Source organism: Oncorhynchus mykiss, chromosome 7 (genome assembly GCF_057628025.1).
Source record: "Oncorhynchus mykiss isolate SJ-2025 chromosome 7, ASM5762802v1, whole genome shotgun sequence".
NCBI classification, from domain to species: Eukaryota; Metazoa; Chordata; class Actinopteri; order Salmoniformes; family Salmonidae; genus Oncorhynchus; species Oncorhynchus mykiss.
The window spans coordinates 81972032-81984035 of record NC_143028.1 but is presented as its reverse complement, the minus strand read 5'-3'; the positions used below and the strand labels follow the sequence as shown (position 1 = coordinate 81984035).

The window sequence follows — 12004 nt, the reverse complement described above, 5'->3', positions numbered from 1 at the left end:
TAGTCTGGCTTTTTTATGGTGGTTTTGGAGCAGTGGCTTCTTCCTTGCTGAGCGGCCTTTCAGGTTATGTCGATATAGGACTCGATTTACTGTGGATATAGATACTTTTGTACCTGTTTCCTCCAGCATCTTCACAAGGTCCTTTGCTGTTGTTCTGGGATTGATTTGCACTTTTCGCACCGAAGTACGTTCATCTCTAAGAGACAGAACGCGTCTCTTTCCTGAGCAGTATGACGGCTGCGTGTTCTCATGGTGTTTATACTTGCATGCTATTGTTTGTACAGATGAATGTGGTACCTTCAGGCGTTTGGAAATTGCTCCCAATGATGAACCAGACTTGTGGAGGTCTACCATTTTTTTCTTAGGTCTTGGCTGATTTCTTTTGATTTTCCCATGATGTCAAGCGAAGAGGCTCTGAGTTTGAAGGTAGGCCTCGAAATACATCCACAGGTATACATCCACCTCCAATTGACTCAAATAATGTCAATTAGCCTATCAGAAGCTTCTAAAGCCATGGCATACTTTTCTGCAATTTTCCAAGCTGTTTAAAGGCACAGTCAACTTAGTGTATGTAAACTTCTGACACACTGGAATTGCAATAAAGTGAATTATAAGTGAAATAATCTGTCTGTAAACAATTGTTGGAAAAATGATTTGTGTCATGCACAAAGTAGATGTCCTAACTGACTTGCCAAAACTATAGTTTTGTTAACAACAAATTTGTGGAGTGGTTGAAAAACGAGTTTAATTGACTCCTAAGTGTATGCATGACTCCTAAGTGTATGTAAACTTTCGACTTTAACTGTATTTAACACCAGAAGTTCATGTCTACTAGTTGTCTGTATTCATGAGTATTTAGATAGCCGACTTATTCACAACCAGTTCAGTTCATCAGGGGTCAACGTAGAAACCCTGTTCATCAGGGGTCAACGTAGAAACCCTGTTCATCAGGGGTCAACGTAGAAACCCTGTTCATCAGGGGTCAACGTAGAAACCCTGTTCATCAGGGGTCAACGTAGAAACCCTGTTCATCAGGGGTCAACGTAGAAACCCTGTTCATCAGGGGTCAACGTAGAAACCCTGTTCATCAGGGGTCAACGTAGAAACCCTGTTCATCAGGGGTCAACGTAGAAACCCTGTTCATCAGGGGTCAACGTAGAAACCCTGCTCATCAGGGGTCAACGTAGAAACCCTGTTCATCAGGGGTCAACGTAGAAACCCTGCTCATCAGGGGTCAACGTAGAAACCCTGCTCATCAGGGGTCAACGTAGAAACCCTGCTCATCAGGGGTCAACGTAGAAACCCTGCTCATCAGGGGTCAACGTAGAAACCCTGCTCATCAGGGGTCAACGTAGAAACCCTGCTCATCAGGGGTCAACGTAGAAACCCTGTTCATCAGGGGTCAACGTAGAAACCCTGTTCATCAGGGGTCAACGTAGAAACCCTGTTCATCAGGGGTCAACGTAGAAACCCTGTTCATCAGGGGTCAACGTAGAAACCCTGTTCATCAGGGTCAACGTAGAAACCCTGTTCATCAGGGGTCAACGTAGAAACCCTGTTCATCAGGGGTCAACGTAGAAACCCTGTTCATCAGGGGTCAACGTAGAAACCCTGCTCATCAGGGGTCAACGTAGAAACCCTGTTCATCAGGGGTCAACGTAGAAACCCTGTTCATCAGGGGTCAACGTAGAAACCCTGTTCATCAGGGGTCAACATAGAAACCCTGTTCATCAGGGGTCAACGTAGAAACCCTGTTCATCAGGGGTCAACGTAGAAACCCTGTTCATCAGGGGTCAACGTAGAAACCCTGTTCAACAGGGGTCAACGTAGAAACCCTGTTCATCAGGGGTCAACGTAGAAACCCTGTTCATCAGGGGTCAACGTAGAAACCCTGTTCATCAGGGGTCAACGTAGAAACCCTGTTCATCAGGGGTCAACGTAGAAACCCTCAGGATGTCCAATTAGAGCCTGCTTCACGTTCTCCCATCCTGCGTGCTTGATTAATGAAACCATCCAAGACTTTTCAAGGAATCAATACTGTCAGATGTAGTGTTGTTTATGTGTTTCAACTTCAGAAGGACGTTATGTTGATTTATTCTTCATGGTGCAGGTTTCTTAGCCTGGAGACTTATTAACGCGTTTACACAGGTATTACTGTCATTCAGGACAGTAATGTCTGATTAGGTTACCACCAGACACAGACAGACAGTTGAGAGTTGTTTCCATGGATACCAACCACTGTGTGTTTTGACTGTGTTTTGTGTGTGTGTGTCATTGAAATGAGAGGAAAATATGACCGACTGAACTGAACCCAGCAGGTTACGGTAAACTTGTAATTTATATACCTACTGTCTGCATCATTAAAAAAAACAGAGGTCATGTGACAGGAAGAGACGTGATCAGTGGCTTGCATCCCAAATGGCACCCCTAGTCCCTATATAGTGCACTAACGTTACCCTAACCACAGGGTGAATTTCAGACGTAGTCAGTCAGTGGTTCATGGCTGATTAGCTGCTATGCTAGTCTCTCTTCGTTCAGAAAGCAGATGTTTAACAGTTTCTCAGTAGCTTTCTCAGAAGAAGTAGACTTCCTGTCACAGTATTATAAACCCTTTTGAGCATTAGTTCAGCGTGACCTTAGCCTGGTCCCAGGTTGGTTTGTGCTGTCTTTGTCAATGACCATGGAAGTTGGCAAGACAACACAAACAGATCTGGGACCAGGCTAGGTAATGACCACGGAAGTTGCCAAGACAACACAAACTGATCTGGGACCAGGCTAGGTAATGACCATGGAAGTTGCCAAGACAACACAAACTGATCTGGGACCAGGCTAGTGTGACCCTGATATCCAATTTGTTAACTCTGTTATTCGCCTGTATTTTTCCAGCTACTGGAAAGTGTTCCTGAGGTATTTAAAGAAAATGTGCTTATAGCTCAGCGGTTTTGTATTATGGTGCTTGTTTTGAGAAATTCAACAGGTTCTTCGAAGGACATTCTCACAGAGTAGCTATTCTTTCATTCTCAGTGACCTCAACATGACCTGACATCATGTACGCTAGGTAACGCCTGCAGTGCTAATCTGAGAACTTGTTTGAATCCCAAGCGGCGCACTATTCCCTCCATAATAGCACTACTTTTGACCTTACCACTCCTGGGCCCTGAGGTAAAGTAGTGCACTATGTAGGGGATAGGGTGCCGTTTAGGACATACCCTTGTCATGGGGTCTGGTGAGCATCAGGTGGAGTCCTCTGGCTCCTCGGTTTATAATGAATGGTTCATTGAAGCAGTTATTTGAATCGAAACAAAGTAAAGCTTTATTTGAGTCGTTCTGACATCGTGTGTTTGTACAGGTATGAACAAAAAAAATGTACTTGCACTTTGTATGAACTTGTCGATAATGCAATTCTCAAATGTAGCTTTTTATAAATTCACAATCCCCACTTTTACATCTTAGCCAGCCATGTACACGTGGTGTTGCAGACAGATTTAAAAACACTGAAAACTATTGTACAAGTTTCCATTCTACAGTATAGTTTCTTTATAGAATGACTCGTGAAATAAGTCAGTTGAGGGCAAAGCAATATCATATATAAAACATACTGATTATTATTATTATTATCCCAATATACATATCCCTATATACATCAGAGGTATATCTCCTTATTGTAGATCCTGACCCGCTGCTTGACATAGAATTGACATAGAAATACAATCTATAGAACGGGCTTGGAACCTCTAACCCTGGCAATTTGACTTGGTAAAGATGGTTCTATTTATATTTCTGTGCTTACTTGAGGACGCGCGTGGTTTAGTTGATCCCATCTATATTCTCTCAGTCGGTGAACGTCAAGCGAACGAAACGTCTCAAACTGGGGACCAACAAAAATAAATCACAGAGTAGGACTGAAAGGGCATCTCTAGACATGTTACATCCTCATCTGTACCCCTCGATCACCAGATCTACATCCCAAATGGCACTCTATTCCCTACCGGTCCTGGCCAAAAGTAGTGCACTATATATACAGTGCCTTGCGAAAGTTTTCGGCCCCCTTGAACTTTGCGACCTTTTGCCACATTTCAGGCTTCAAACATAAAGATATAAAACTGTATTTTTTTGTGAAGAATCAACAACAAGTGGGACACAATCATGAAGTGGAACGACATTTATTGGATATTTCAAACTTTTTTAACAAATCAAAAACTGAAAAATTGGGCGTGCAAAATTATTCAGCCCCTTTACTTTCAGTGCAGCAAACTCTCTCCAGAAGTTCAGTGAGGATCTCTGAATGATCCAATGTTGACCTAAATGACTAATGATGATAAATACAATCCACCTGTGTGTAATCAAGTCTCCGTATAAATGCACCTGCACTGTGATAGTCTCAGAGGTCTGTTAAAAGCGCAGAGAGCATCATGAAGAACAAGGAACACACCAGGCAGGTCCGAGATACTGTTGTGAAGAAGTTTAAAGCCGGATTTGGATACAAAAAGATTTCCCAAGCTTTAAACATCCCAAGGAGCACTGTGTAAGCGATAATATTGAAATGGAAGGAGTATCAGACCACTGCAAATCTACCAAGACCTGGCCGTCCCTCTAAACTTTCAGCTCATACAAGGAGAAGACTGATCAGAGATGCAGCCAAGAGGCCCATGATCACTCTGGATGAACTGCAGAGATCTACAGCTGAGGTGGGAGAGACTGTCCATAGGACAACAATCAGTCGTATATTGCACAAATCTGGCCTTTATGGAAGAGTGGCAAGAAGAAAGCCATTTCTTAAAGATATCCATAAAAAGTGTTGTTTAAAGTTTGCCACATGCCACCTGGGAGACACACCAAACATGTGGAAGAAGGTGCTCTGGTCAGATGAAACCAAAATTGAACTTTTTGGCAACAATGCAAAACGTTATGTTTGGCGTAAAAGCAACACAGCTCATCACCCTGAACACACCATCCCCACTGTCAAACATGGTGGTGGCAGCATCATGGTTTGGGCCTGCTTTTCTTCAGCAGGGACAGGGAAGATGGTTAAAATTGATGGGAAGATGGATGGAGCCAAATACAGGACCATTCTGGAAGAAAACCTGATGGAGTCTGCAAAAGACCTGAGACTGGGACGGAGATTTGTCTTCCAACAAGACAATGATCCAAAACCATAAAGCAAAATCTACAATGGAATGGTTCAATAATAAACATATCCAGGTGTTAGAATGGCCAAGTCAAAGTCCAGACCTGAATCCAATCGAGAATCTGTGGAAAGAACTGAAAACTGCTGTTCACAAATACTCTCCATCCAACCTCACTGAGCTCGAGCTCAGGAATGGGAAAAAATTTCAGTCTCTCGATGTGCAAAACTGATAGAGACATACCCCAAGCGACTTACAGCTGTAATCGCAGCAAAAGGTGGCTGAATAATTTTGCACGCCCAATTTTTCAGTTTTCAATATCCAATGAATGTCGTTCCACTTCATAATTGTGTCCCACTTGTTGTTGATTCTTCACAAAAAAATACAGTTTTATATCTTTATGTTTGAAGCCTGAAATGTGGCAAAAGGTCGCAAAGTTCAAGGGGGCCGAATACTTTCGCAAGGCACTGTATATGGGAATAGCTTGCAATTTGGGATGCAGACCAGATCATGCTGAGGTTAACTCTACTAGGAGGTCTTATTCAAACACTTCAATCTTTTAAATTAAGGTTTTTAGGAACAAGTCCAAGAAGCTGTGCCTCACTTCCCAAGAATGTTTCCATCCATGGAGTTTTAGAAGATGGAAAACCAGGAGTGGAAGGTGTATTTTCCTAACAGTCTCTTTCTCTCTCTCTCTCTGTCTCTCTCTCTCTCTCTCTCTCTCTCTCTCTCTCTCTCTCTCTCTCTCTCTCTCTCTCTCTCTCTCTCTCTCCTATAGTTGTTGACATGAATTGTGTTGCATGACTCTAACAATGAGATACAGTTTGGAGTTTTTGTTTTTGGTGATTTAACTGACAATTTCTTTGGTTTTGGATTTTTTTGCTAAAATAACAGCGGCTGAATTCCAGGCTCTGTTGATCTGAGAGGATAAGGATAATTGCTTCCTCTTGCCTTGTGATTGGCTGTGTGGAAATGTCGCCATATTGTTTCCACCTATCCCAGCCTTTCAGATCTACAGGGGTGCCTAGGAAGAAGGGGATCTGTTTTGGCAATTCTGCCGCACAGTTTTTCAAATCCTGTTACTTGGTCCACTGAGGTTTCAAGACGACGCTAGAGTAAGAGCGTACGCAGGAGAAGGCAATGGGCGAGATCTTTCTGGGGTCGATGAGGTTGTTCTCCAGACGCAGCATCACGATGTGGGAGTCCTCGTTGTTCTCAGGGTCACAGATGGCATCCTCAGCAAAGGTCCTGTAGGAGATAGAGAAACGATTGTTTTTTTACGTCGTGAATCAGACGTCATCTTATTCTGGATTTTATTTTCCTACATTTGACATTATGAACGCTGTATTTCACTGTATGGTTTACATCCGCCATTAACACACACACACACACACACACACACACACATATAGACACACACACACACACACACACACACACACACACACACAGGCTACTGCTACTCTGTTTGTCTATCCTGATTGCCTGGTTACTTTTACCCCTACCTACCTACATGTACATATTACCTCAATTCCCTATCTGGTATCGCTGCACATTGACTCAGTACGGGTCCTCCTTATATATAGCCTCATTACTACCTGGTACTTCCTGTATATAGTCTCATTACTACCTGGTACTTCCTGTATATAGTCTCATTACTACCTGGTACTTCCTGTTTATAGTCTCATTACTACCTGGTACTTCCTGTATATAGTCTCATTACTACCTGGTACTTCCTCTATATAGCCTCATTACTACCTGGTACTTCCTGTATATAGTCTCATTACTACCTGGTACTTCCTGTATATAGCCTCATTACTACCTGGTACTTCCTGTTTATAGTCTCATTACTACCTGGTACTCCTTGTATATAGCCTCATTACTACCTGGTACTTCCTGTTTATAGCCTCATTACTACCTGGTACTTCCTGTATATAGTCTCATTACTACCTGGTACTCCTTGTATATAGTCTCATTACTACCTGGTACTTCCTGTATATAGCCTCATTACTACCTGGTACTTCCTGTATATAGTCTCATTACTACCTGGTACTCCTTGTATATAGTCTCATTACTACCTGGTACTTCCTGTATATAGCCTCATTACTACCTGGTACTTCCTGTTTATAGTCTCATTACTACCTGGTACTCCTTGTATATAGCCTCATTACTACCTGGTACTTCCTGTTTATAGCCTCATTACTACCTGGTACTTCCTGTATATAGTCTCATTACTACCTGGTACTCCCTGTATATAGTCTCATTACTACCTGGTACTTCCTGTATATAGTCTCATTACTACCTGGTACTTCCTGTATATAGTCTCATTACTACCTGGTACTTCCTGTATATAGTCTCATTACTACCTGGTACTTCCTGTATATAGTCTCATTACTACCTGGTACTTCCTGTATATAGTCTCATTACTACCTGGTACTTCCTGTATATAGTCTCATTACTACCTGGTACTTCCGGTATATAGCCGCATTACTACCTGGTACTTCCTGTATATAGTCTCATTACTACCTGGTACTTCCTGTATATAGCCTCATTACTACCTGGTACTTCCTGTATATAGTCTCATTACTACCTGGTACCTCCTGTATATAGTCTCATTACTACCTGGTACCTCCTGTATATAGCCTCATTACTACCTGGTACCTCCTGTATATAGTCTCATTACTACCTGGTACCTCCTGTAAATAGCCTCATTATTGTTATTTTATTGTGTTACTATTTCCCTTTTTATTATTTATTATGTCTTGCCGTTAACCTCTGCATTGTTAGGAAATGGCTCGTCACTAAGCATTTCACTGTAAGGTCTACTACACCTGTTGTATTCGGCGCATGGGACAAATACACGTTGATTTGAAGTGATTACGTATATAGTCTATGCTCTGGTCTGCCAAGCAGTCAATACTCTTGAACTGAATAAGCTTGTCATGTGTTTTTTTTTTTGTCTTTTCAAAGCGTGGTTGAGTGTGGTCATAAATAACAAATAACAGCAGTGACTAGTTAGCCTAATGAGGCAGCGGTTACACCCCAAATGACCCCTACATCCCTGGTCTATAGTAGTGTACTACGTAGGGAATAGGGCCCTGGTCTAAAGTAGTGCACTACGTAGGGAATAGGGCCCTGGTCTAAAGTAGTGTACTACGTAGGGAATAGGGCCCTGGTCTAAAGTAGTGCACTACGTAGGGAATAGGGCCCTGGTCTAAAGTAGTGTACTACGTAGGGAATAGGGCCCTGGTCTAAAGTAGTGCACTACGTAGGGAATAGGGCCCTGGTCTAAAGTAGTGCACTACGTAGGGAATAGGGCCCTGGTCTAAAGTAGTGTACTACGTAGGGAATAGGGCCCTGGTCTAAAGTAGTGCACTACGTAGGGAATAGGGCCCTGGTCTAAAGTAGTGCACTACGTAGGGAATAGGGCCCTGGTCTAAAGTAGTGTACTACGTAGGGAATAGGGCCCTGGTCTAAAGTAGTGCACTACGTAGGGAATAGGGCCCTGGTCTAAAGTAGTGTACTACGTAGGGAATAGGGCCCTGGTCTAAAGTAGTGCACTACGTAGGGAATAGGGCCCTGGTCTAAAGTAGTGTACTACGTAGGGAATAGGGCCCTGGTCTAAAGTAGTGCACTACGTAGGGAATAGGGCCCTGGTCTAAAGTAGTGCACTACGTAGGGAATAGGGCCCTGGTCTAAAGTAGTGCACTACGTAGGGAATAGGGCCCTGGTCTAAAGTAGTGCACTACGTAGGGAATAGGGCCCTGGTCTAAAGTAGTGTACTATATAGGGAATAGGGCTCTGGTCTAAAGTAGTGCACTATGTAGGGAATAGCGCCCTGGTCTAAAGTAGTGCACTATATAGGGAATAGGGCCCTGGTCTAAAGTAGTGCACTACGTAGGGAATAGGGCCCTGGTCTAAAGTAGTGCACTATATAGGGAATAGGGCCCTGGTCTAAAGTAGTGCACTACGTAGGGAATAGGGCCCTGGTCTAAAGTAGTGCACTACGTAGGGAATAGGGCCCTGGTCTAAAGTAGTGTACTATATAGGGAATAGGGCTCTGGTCTAAAGTAGTGCACTATGTAGGGAATAGGGCCCTGGTCTAAAGTAGTGCACTATATAGGGAATAGGGCCCTGGTCTAAAGTAGTGCACTATATAGGGAATAGGGCCCTGGTCTAAAGTAGTGCACTATATAGGGGAATAGTGCACTATATGGGGAATAGGGCCCTGGTCTAAAGTAGTGCACTATATAGGGAATAGGGCTCTGGTCTAAAGTAGTGCACTATATAGGGAATAGGGCTCTGGTCTAAAGTAGTGCACTATGTAGAGAATACAGAGTGCGTCTACAGTACCTGATTCTGTTGTTATTGAGGTGGAGGAAGTGCAGAGAGCTCATCTGGTTGATACCAGGGGGAACCGTTATCAGCTGGTTGTGGTCTAAACACAGCTCTGTCATGGAGGTGTGAGCACCGAAGAAGGACTGTGGCTCCACTCCCTCCCCATCCAGCTTGTTGTGGGACAGGTACAGGTACTCTATCCCCGGCACCATGTGGGCGAACACAAACCCTGTATTAAAACATAAAGCAAGATGTGTGTTTGTATTCCCAGAAGATAAGTACGTAACAGAACGAAATCTTTCCAAAGCGATCCTGGATGGTACATACCTGGTATCCTCTCAATCTGGTTCCCTACCAAGACCAGGTGGATCAGAGCTCTGGGCAGGTAGGATGGGACCAGGTACAGACGGTTGTAGGACAGGTCTATGGACTCCAGGTTCCTGATGGGAGGAAGGGAGAGAGAGTGGGAAAAGGTAAAAGTAAACAAGAGAAAGGGGGGGGGAATGAGAAATGAGTTTTATGTCGAGAAAATAAAGCTACACAGGAATGTGAAATAAACTGAGTGGACAAAACATTAGGAACACCTGCTCTTTCCATAACATAGACTGACCAGGTGAATCCAAATGAAAGCTGTGGTCCCTTAATGATGTCACTTGTTAAATCCACTTCAATCCGTGTACCGTAGATGAAGGCGGAGGAGACATGTTTAAAGGAGGATTTTTAAGCCTTGAGACAACTGAGACACGGATTGTGTGTGTACGTGTGTCATTCAGAAGGTGAACGGACAAGACAACAGATTGAAGTGCCTTTGAACAGGGGTATGGTAGTAGATGCTTAGGGGGCAACGGTTTGTGTCAAGAACTGCAACGCTGCTGGGGTTTTCACACTCAAAGACAGTTTCTCGCGTGTATCAAGAACGGTCTACCGCCCAAAGCACATCCAGCCAACTGTGGGAAGCATTGGAGTCCACATGGGCCAGCATCCCCGTGGAATGCTTTCGACACCTTGTAGAGTCCATGTCCTGACGAATTGATGCTGTTCTGAGGGCGGGGGGGGGGGCAACTCAGATATAACTTTACTTTGGTTTATTTGTAATATATGCATTGAAAATAAGACTTGTGAAATCCTCTAGTTTTCTTACTTGTGGTTGATCCATGCTAGAGGGGCAATCCTGGACTCCTCCAGTCTGTTGTGTCTCAGTGAGATCACGTTCAGGTTAGTGGATTGGTTGAAGACGCAGTCGGATATCTCTTCTATCAGGTTGTTCTCAAGATAAACCTCCTGCGAACAGAACGATAAAATGAAGAGTATTTATACACAATGGAGATGCACTGTTTGCCGGAGAGGCCCTTTGCTCCTCTAATAGACAACAACACAAATGTAGCTCACTGTAATTGGACGTATGTAATGACAGGCTGTACAGGATGTTACGTGATGACAGGCTGTACAGGATGTTATGACAGGCTGTACAGGATGTTATGTGATGACAGGCTGTACAGGATGTTATGTAATGACAGGCTGTACAGGATGTTATGTGATGACAGGATGTTATGTGATGACAGGCTGTACTGGCTGTTTTGTGAAGCAGAGCTGAGTGTTGAGGTTAGCCGTGTTTGAGCCACTCCTTCCTGACATGGCACCTTGTCTTTAACCAAAGCGTGAGAGTGAGTCGTGGATAAGACTTATCAAGAAAATGGCTGTAGTTGCTTCACTGTGTTTCATTGCAATGGACAGATGTGTACTGTCCACTTATCAGCGAAAAACCACACTGTGTTTATGACACATTTATTCTTATAAAGATTAATAAATGCATTTCTATGGCTAAAACAATATTTCATATATATACAGTGGGGCAAAAAAGTATTTAGTCAGCCACCAATTGTGCAAGTTCTCCCACTTAAAAAGATGAGAGAGACCTGTAATTTTCATCATAGGTACACTTCAACTATGACAGACAAAATGAGAAGAAAATAATCCAGAAAATCACATTGTAGGATTTTTAATGAATTTATTTGCAAATTATGGTGGAAAATAAGTATTTGGTTAATAACAAAAGTTTATCTCAATACTTTGTTATATACCCTTTGTTGGCAATGACAGAGGTCAAACGTTTTCTGTAAGTCTTCACAAGGTTTTCACACACTGTTGCTGGTATTTTGGCCCATTCCTCCATGCAGATCTCCTCTAGAGCAGTGATGTTTTGGGGCTGTTGCTGGGCAACACGGACTTTCAACTCCCTCCAAAGATTTTCTATGGGGTTGAGATCTGGAGACTGGCTAGGCCACTCCAGGACCTTGAAATGCTTCTTATGAAGCCACTCCTTCGTTGCCCGGGCGGTGTGTTTGGGATCATTGTCATGCTGGAAGACCCAGCCGCGACCCATCTTCAATGCTCTTACTGGGGGAAGGAGGTTGTTGGCCAAGATCTCGCGATACATGGCCCCATCCATCCTCCCCTCAATACGGTGCAGTCGTCCTGTCCCCATTGCAGAAAAGCATCCCCAAAGAATTATGTTTCCACCTCCATGCTTCACGGTTGGG

General features: G+C 43.5%; 2 protein-coding genes across 4 annotated transcripts in view; one reads left to right on the top strand and one right to left on the bottom strand.

Moving 5' to 3' along the window:
- cenpp (centromere protein P) overlaps positions 1-12004 on the top strand; it is a 189893-nt gene that overhangs the window by 146197 nt on the left and 31692 nt on the right. The gene's annotated exons all lie outside the window — the stretch shown is intronic.
- ecm2 (extracellular matrix protein 2, female organ and adipocyte specific) overlaps positions 3287-12004 on the bottom strand; it is a 37617-nt gene continuing 28899 nt past the window's right edge. For both annotated transcript variants that reach the window (XM_090242087.1, XM_090242088.1), the window contains 4 exons: positions 10606-10745; positions 9792-9904; positions 9480-9693; positions 3287-6374 (listed from right to left, as the gene is read on the bottom strand). In XM_090242087.1, the coding sequence (XP_090098213.1) occupies positions 6206-6374; positions 9480-9693; positions 9792-9904; positions 10606-10745 (636 nt within the window). In that variant the 3' untranslated portion in view covers positions 3287-6205. The remainder of the gene's footprint in view (positions 6375-9479; positions 9694-9791; positions 9905-10605; positions 10746-12004) is intronic.